We start from the raw sequence: 8,769 nt of genomic DNA on the forward strand, positions 1-8,769 counted from the left end.
CCAGTTGCCTCTGCTAAACCATAATGCACTGTGTACCACCAGGATCTGTGTGCCTTCTGTCAGAAGATGACAAAAAGCAATGCGGCACAGCCATCTGTATCTATCATGTAAGAGAGTCATCTAATAGCAATTCTTATTATCAGCAGTGATAGCCAATTTCAGTAACATATTAAACATTCTACATTGCTAATTACAGATGATGGTCTAAGGCTGGTAATTTTTTGGGGTTGTGTTTGGTATTTTTTAAAAAAAAAAAAAAACAAACCACAAACCACTTGATATTTTAAAAGCAGATAATTTAAAACACTTACTGTAGCATCTTCAATGCTTCCTTTTTTCACCATGATATCAAGGCCTTTCTCAGTTATTACCAATGGAAATTCCTTGCTATTTTGAGAAATTTTGCTTTTCTTAGGCTGATGAACTGTACTGGTCTGATGCAGTAACCTGTAGGAAGGCGAATAATCTGAAAATACTTCTTTCAGTGCCTTGCTGAAAGCCTGAATGTTATTCTGTGCAATATCAACCAGATGAACCTCCTTCAACCTGCAGTCCCCCATGGATTCTTCTAAGGTCTCCTTGATGGAGGATACAATCGAATATGTACACAGTTCCAGTGGGAAGCCAAAAACCCCTCCACTTATAGCGGGCAGAGCTATAGAACAATGATTGTACGTTTCCGCTAGCTGTAGAGTTTTCTTCACTGTCTTTTTTAACAAGAACGCGCACTTCTCTGCTTCCTCCTTCCTCCACCTGGGCCCAACAGCATGAATGATGTTCTTGCAGGGCAGTTTCCCAGCGCCCGTGATAACCGCGCAGCCAGGATGCAATCTCCCGTTCTTCCTCACCAGCTCATCACACTCCTGCTGCAGCTCTGGACCGGCCGCTTTTAACAGTGCCTCTGCAAGGCCACCGATGTGTTTTAAGTCCTCGTTAGATGCATTTACCACAACATCAACAGGGTAATTACACAAGTTACCATTACAAACTACTATTACAGTTCCACCCATGGTCACCTGCTTATAGGGCTTGCCTACATTACTATGTTCTTGCTGTTCTTCCAGCTGTTCTTCTGACTGCTCTTCCAGCCTGACTAGGCACTTAAAGTCTTGTTTCACACTGGTGGCAAAAAAGTGTTCTCGCTCTTTGAAATATGGCTTGGCTCCTGGCTCTCCAATTACCACACGCTTATAATGCAGGCCAGACAGAGTTTCCTCAACTAAAGTGACTCCCTTCATCACTTCTCTTCTTGGCCCACTCAAGGATATAACTCTACGTTTCTTCTGTGTGCTAAAGTCAACTTTCACACCTTTATTCTGTAAGTCACGCCAAACATTGGTCTTCTCTTTCTCAAAAAACATTATGACTGCCATGGGCTTTCCTCCAATCACCTTTTGTACTTGCGTGTTTTCATCTATAAAGTTAAAGAGTTCTTCAAAGGCTTTTGCGACTGCTTGGGAACAACCAGCAATGATGACCTCACTTTCTGCCTGAGTGACTGTTACATCGTCATTAGAGCAGTTTTGCTTGGTGAGCATGCTCCATTCCTTCTTGTGGAGGACTGACTCATCCTCCAAAGTAATGCTTTTGTAGTCCAGTTCCTTCTTTATTTCTTCTTCTGCTTTTAGGAGATCTTCAGGAGCGCTCCCTTTCAAGGTGATAGCTTCTGTGCCAAGCTCATAAAAGGCGCTAATTTGTTTTGACATAAACAGGCTCTGTGACAGGGTTTCATTATCAATATGCCCTAAAAACTGGAAAATATAAGGGTGGATATTAACTGTTTTCTTTACCATTTTGCGTATATTATCTAATATTTCCCCTTTTACTTTATAAACTTCCTCAGGCATTCCACAGAGGTTAATTATCTTCTGCAAATGATCATAAGTTATCTGCAGGGCTGGGAACTCTGTACGAATTTTTTCTTCAAGACCAGTACTCTGTAAAATTGCATATTCCCCTGGACCCATTACCACCATTTCTTCAGTTCTTTGCTTTTCTCTTTCAATTTCTCTGGTGGCCTTTTCTATCAGAAACTTCAGTTGTTCTTCAACATTCTTTACAACTTCTTTTTCACCTACTAGAACAAGTAAATTCTTGGAAATATATGGGATTATCATGACTTCATCATAGGTAAAGCCATTTCTAATGGCTTCCCATACCTCTGCACTTACTTGACATTTAATTGCTTTGTACTTTGATATGCCACGTGAAAATGCTGCGGAAACGTTTTCATTCCATGTCTTGATCAATCGAGATACTAATCTCTTCTGCTCAGACAAAGTAGCTGAAGGATGCAAAGTAACTTTTGGGTCTGCACAGTGGGCTTCAGGCCACGTTAGCACACAATTACACTTTGCCATTTCACAATTTATCGCTGCGATTAGCCTATTATTCCTCTGCAAGTAATACCAGATATACCGATCCAGAGGCACTGTAATTGGATCTGGCTTCTTTATTTGCGGCCCTTCCTTTCCATATAGAGCTGTTCCCAGTGAGATGTAGTAAGGATAGACAGAGATTGGTGTTTTGTTGAGTGAATGCTGCTTTGCCAAGATATTGGTTACATCTAAAATGAACAAACAAAAACCCAAACAATTAATGTTAGCCCTTAGAACCAAAGATCTTATGTTTTGGGGTTTTTTTTTAAACTTTGTTTTCTACATAATGTTATGTCTAAAAATAGTTTTACATTAATTTCCCCCCCTTCCCAGATAGAAATAATTCCAAATTATTGAAGAGTTACTGGTTTTAAAATGCCAAAAACCAAGTAAGAGAGAGACAGTTAAGAACCAACAGTGCCCACCTCCAGGAGGTGGTATGCACGGCACTGTCTCTGCCCGCAGTTACTTCTGTTATATGCTGTACCTGAAGTGCCCAACTCAGTAGCTGTCTGGGCTATTACTCAGCAGTACCAAATCACAGCTCCTCCTTTTCCCCCCAAAAGAGCATCCATTTTCTTCAACTTCCCTTCAGCTCCCCCCTTCACTGCAATGCCTCCAGCACTCCCCTTGTCCTCCACCTTCCACAGATGCTCATGTTTCTGTCATTGCCTGGACAAGCCACAACACCTGCTCTCCGGCCCAAAAGCTGTCCAAGAAATTGTCCTCAGATGAGCCAGACAGCACACATTGCCACAGGGCAGCTGTTGGTGAGGGCGAGGGGGACAAGTCACCTGCACTACGTGGGGCTGTGCTTTCTCTATTGAACTCAAACTGTAACCTGAACTCTGTAAGGATCAAGACCTGCATAAAATAAACTGCATAAAAAGGAAAAAAAAACTCTACACCTCATGCCCGGCTGTTCCAAAACTTAAGTCTGCACTCCAGTTAGCAGAGACCTGCCAACAAAGCACCAGATCTGCTGTTTTATGAGGGCAAAGTAGGCATTTCTTTAGAAAATCCATGCTTTGATCTTTAAGTGAAAGGTTCTCAAAGAAGTAAGGGCTTTGTATTTCTGCATTACCTTTATGGTCATTGAATGTAATGATAGCTGCATCTTCATCAGGCAGCTGCTGAACATCCACCACTTGCGCACCTCCATTCTTCTTATTTTCAAAGTAAATGGTTATATAGTCACTGGGTGTATTAGGCGGTATATTTTCAGCCCTAATGCTTTTTGTTAGCTCAAGGCACCGTGCAGTAATATTTTGTTTCTTCGCTCTGTGGTTTTGGTTAAGCTTTTCAGCAAATTCCCCTGTAGCTAGAAAGAGAAGAAAACAAACAAACAAAAAACCCCCAAACCACCAAGATCAAACTAGTAGCTCACTTTTCTACTATGATGTTAACACAGTATCACTGTATACATTGATCAAAGCACGGAATTACAAACCATCTATCAACTCGGACGTGCCCACAAAGCTGCTTCTTTCCACGTATTCAGTATCCGTCACCTAGTATTCACCACGTGGCTGATCACAATTGTTGACTATGACTACCGTAGCCAGAATTTGTCACTAGTTTTCCTACCGAGTAGCACTGGGTCTCTTTAACCCCAAAAGAAAATAAGATCAGGTTCATTTTGGGGCTATGGCTTTATACACAACTAATCAGACGTAAGTCAAGAGTTATAATTTGGATTCTTTCAGTTTTATGATAAATACATTCTATTTTTGGCTATTTTTCCCCCATTATCATCACAGTAAAAGACAGTCAAGTCACTTAGGTCTGTCAGGCAAACACACAATTAAATTTTTAAATTATCTATTTACTTCCTAAAGGCTATACCAAAAATCTGGGACTGGACCATGATATGAGAGACAAGTAATTTCTGACTTCTAAAGCAGAAAAACCCTATGCCTTCTCAGAGACTAAAAGCTTCTTTGGTTTAGTTATACCACAAACTAATCCCTTCACAACTTGAAGATTTCTGAGCAACCTCAATCTTACATATTACCAGTAATACAACTACTCCCACAAAGTTGATTCAAAGTGGAATATAACTTGTTTTCACCACGTTCTACCTTCTAAAGAGATTTATATTTTTTCCACACAGAAGAGAGAATTCTCTCTTCTTTCCTGTCCCACCTGCTCACCCAGAATCCAGCACACGTGAAACCACCTCATCCCTAAAAGGATTCAAGTGCAGCAGCACTCAAAGAATCCTGGAACCAGTTCACCACTGTCAGTTTAATTCAGTTCTCCTGGTAATGTGGTGCTGTTATCTCTACAACATCAGCTATGGCATTGGCTTACACCGGTTTTGAATCTGGTCTTATCATACCACATACTGTTGCTCATGTCCTGGGATGGAACTTGTTAATAGTATCAACCATAAGTCAACCAGGAAGTCCCCCCAACCTCTCACTGGTGAGAAGCAGGAGCAGACACCTCTCCGTCACCTGGAAGATGCCTTTGTCATCAACCACTAATAAGGCAGAAGAGAAAGCGTACAGTATTGAATACACTAAAAAAACCACAGTGGGCATGCAGTAGCTTAACAACTAGTTGGTACTGCAGCATCAGACAAAGCATACAGTGTTAATTCCATGCTTCACATAACTTGACAGCTGCCACTCTGCATGAGGACACCTGGACTGGCCTCAGCGTCCCAGGGTCCATCCAGCCCAGTATCCGGTCTCCAGCAATGGCCACAGCAAGTATCTAGAGAACAGCTCTAAGATGATGCTGCTTCCCTAATCCTCTCCCAGCCTCCAACCTATTCCAGTAGATTTCCCAAGCCTAATGCAATCTATTTAATAACCTTAAAAAGCTCTGTTCCACGTACTTTTTCAGTTTTCCCTCAAATCCATGCAAACTTACACATCTAACACCTTTTGGCAAGGAGAGCCTTTATCATCAATCTGTTCTATGACCAAGTACATCCTTTTGTTGCTTGTATAAAGTTACTGAGTTTAGTCCTACCTGTTCTGTTTACTATCCAAATCAGAGCTAACCCTATTCTGACTTACACTGGCCTCTATACCTTACAGATAAAAGGTACATCATTAACTTTAGTAGAGTAAATCATCATTTAAAATGATGCAATATCAGATTAAACCTATGACAGGAAGCATTCATTTCCTGCTTAGTCTCCCTCACAAGCACACAAGTAGCTAATAAGAAAGATCCACAACTCTAACTCCTTCTTACCAGTATTTCCAGTAAAGGTAACTACAGCAGCACGTATTTCAGGTATCATTTCCACACTGAAGTCACCATCATCCTCTGACAAGCCACTGATGTTCTCTACTAGCATAATTAACATGTAATCTTTTACTGTCTCCTGCACATTTTCAAGCACAACTGCAGTGGAAGGCAGGGATCCTTGAGAGTCCTCCACTTGGCACGGCTCCTGGACAGTCTCCACTTGCCAGGGCTTCACAAACAGATCAATTTTCTTCACTGAGTGATGCTTCCTTTGCAAAACTTCTTGGGCATCTAGTTCCACAGGAAAACAAAGAAAGATGTGATCTTCCCTTCCTCGCTTGCCACAGCAGAGCAACATGTTAAACTACACTCTACTTTAAAAAATCTGGCCAGCCATATTTTCTTGTATCACAGAAGAAATAGAAATAAGGCAAAACTACTTCAAAAGTTAGGGTCAGGATAAAAGCTACTCTATGATCTAGATGTCCCCAGTCTCCCCAGAAGAAAAAAAAAAAAAAGTTACTTTTTGAGGTAAATGCTACCTCATTTCTCTTGCCCTCAAGTGCAAGAAACTGTTCAGATTAGTAACATCTAACAAATAGCAAACAAAGAAAGGGTTTTCCAGCCTGCTTATCTTTTAACAAATATTTAAGTGTTTAAATATTTAACATAGCCAAATGTAGTTAAATATACTCAACTATTTCTCCTGCAGAAACAGTTCCTCTTTTTGCATACATCCTTACCACATGTTATAACAAGTAGCCAACAGCACTTTAGTGTAGAGTTAAACATAGGAAAACTACAGATAAATTGAGGCTATTTTAAAATCATTTTCTCCACAGAGGTGAGCATTCACCTCTCTGTCTTACAAATACATAGTATTTACTACCTCTTTTCCTCCCAATCTCCAAAACCCTGACAATTGAAATGAATATGAAAGAAAATACAACAAAACAATATTTACTCATGATCTGCAGTTAATACTGTACTGTGCTTTATCCAGTCTCCTTATTCTCTGTGAGTCTTGATCAAGCATTTGAAACACGTCTAGAGAACCACCTCTTTCTCTATGGGTTATTACAAACACTGTCACAAACCCACATGTGCATTAGATAGACAGGCACATTTGCTCCTTTTACACCCTGTCACTCTTTGGGAATAATACACCATTTCTGCTGGACCAATGCCCACAGACAGATCCAGCACCAGCAAAGGCCTATTTTTAAAACGGAGCTTTAGTAATACAACACCCATAAGATATGATTATACCTTCCTCATCCTGAAAGGTGATGATCATTTGCCGATCCTTTTTGATGTAGGACTCCATGGGCCCCCCACCAGACTTCTTTTTATTTTCAAAGTACATTTCCACAATCTCATCTTCTATTTCCTCCCCAGAGGCAGTGGTTACTACTATGACAGATTTCCTGGAGGTTGTTTTTTCCACTTCCAATTTCTCACATGATTCTGAAATGAAAGATCACACCCTAACGCCTTAGGCAAAAGTTAAGAAAAAAACCAAGCTCATTATCTTCCAGGCTTTCACATCACTTTTTGTTCAGATCACAGATAAGATCTGGGAAAAGAACAGGCAAATAAACAGTAATTCAAGTGGTGTTGTTTTTTTTTTCCACAGTCTTTAAATCCCAAACAAGCTCAGCATATCACTAGGATGAGTTGTTACAACAATAGGTGAGGAGAAGAGGCTTCCATTCATCACCAAGGAAGGACAGCAGAGGTAATGGCTATGAAAGCTTCTTCACAAATCCATGACGAGGGAAACCATTGCTCCTTTGCCTGTGCACCCTCTCCATTTACAGCTCCGGCCACTACTGTGAGTCACCATGGGTCTACACGTGCTGGCTGCCACAGGAGCTCAGGTGTACCTGGGGTACGCGGCTACCGATGTTCTACCACAGGTTGCCCCGGCAGGGCTGGTGGCAGCTGGGAAGGTCTGGGTAGGGTCAGCCTTACCCAGAAGAAAAGTCAGCATCCACTGCATACCCTACCTAGCGAACTGGCCTGTCCGAGGCAGCCAGTGAAGTGGGGAGTTTCCTAAAGGGACTCATACAAAGAAAAAAAAAATTTATTTCAGCCTGAGATCACCATTTCTATACTACATTAGACAAATACCACAACCCACCGAGGTGACCAGGGCACTACTGCAGCATAAAGGTCAATGAAAACCAATGAAACAAGAATACACTGTTCTGTGCTTGATAAGTGGCATGCTTACCTGTCTTCTCCTGCTGAGCACATGCAGAAGTCTCCTTATTCTGGCAGGTGGGATGAGACACCTGCAGTTCATTAACTAGAGATAAATGACAATGACTTCTCAGTTACTGGGTACTTCAAGAAGAAAAAGGTCACCCTCTTGTAGACCCAGGAGCTAACATAGCCTGAATTTAGTTTCATTTGACACTGCTAGAATCACAGGCTGCCATATATTCCTTTTTTTAAGCCATATGTTGACTGTGGTTACAGAAACACTCTTTAAGCTCAAGAAACCTCAGGCATAATGCTAAAAAACAAACTAGCACGTAGTCGTGCTGTGTGAACCACTGTGAACAGGTCCCCCCATGCATTACAGCGCTATCCTCAAGCAAAACCCATGACATCAAACAAGAGATCTGTTGAGCACATCCCTCCTCTGGAGGGAAGCGCCTTTAGAAACCAGGCAGCTCTGTAAAAGCGTCTATCACGACGCATTCTGACTCTGCACGACATCTCTGCCGCTAGTTTAAAACAATAAGGAACACAGCTAAATTAGAAAACAAAAGAGAACAGTAACATCTACCAAACTGCTTTTCTGGTCTGCACCCTCAATCTTCACCTGTGTGCCACCCTTATTTGTACAAATAAGTATTTTGCATGTAGACATAAGCGTGCTGCAGGGAAGAACACATGCGATGTCAGCTGGAACCACAACAAAAACCGCATGGAAAGTTAATTCGTTCAGTTTATATGAATGCCTTGGAGTTTACTGAAGGGCTGTGCTTTAAGAATTAAATTAATTTTGTGGTTTAGAAAATGAGAGTGCTGGGGGGGGGAAGGAAAAAGGAAGAGCACAGCTCAGCGCCAGCCTGGAGAAGCGCTCGACGAGCAGACGGCTCGGTCACCGGTTTCTGCCACCTCCCCGCAGCCCCCCCCGGCTCTTCCCCTCCGGCCTCCCCGGGCCAGCGCC

At 41.8% G+C, this 8,769-nt stretch overlaps 1 protein-coding gene across 1 annotated transcript in view; it reads right to left on the reverse strand.

Annotated features, from left to right (window-relative positions):
- LOC104160282 (poly [ADP-ribose] polymerase 14-like) overlaps positions 1 to 6,951 on the reverse strand; it is a 17,087-nt gene extending 10,136 nt beyond the window's left edge. Inside the window, exons 1-4 of the mRNA XM_009698374.1 lie at positions 6,855 to 6,951; positions 5,589 to 5,876; positions 3,463 to 3,699; positions 312 to 2,566 (exon numbers count right to left, since the gene is read on the reverse strand). Of these exons, the coding sequence (XP_009696676.1) occupies positions 312 to 2,566; positions 3,463 to 3,699; positions 5,589 to 5,876; positions 6,855 to 6,951 (2,877 nt within the window). The remainder of the gene's footprint in view (positions 1 to 311; positions 2,567 to 3,462; positions 3,700 to 5,588; positions 5,877 to 6,854) is intronic.
- Positions 6,952 to 8,769: the final 1,818 nt, after the last annotated feature.

Source organism: Cariama cristata, unplaced genomic scaffold (genome assembly GCF_000690535.1).
Source record: "Cariama cristata isolate BGI_N322 unplaced genomic scaffold, ASM69053v1 scaffold31804, whole genome shotgun sequence".
NCBI lineage: Eukaryota > Metazoa > Chordata > Aves > Cariamiformes > Cariamidae > Cariama > Cariama cristata.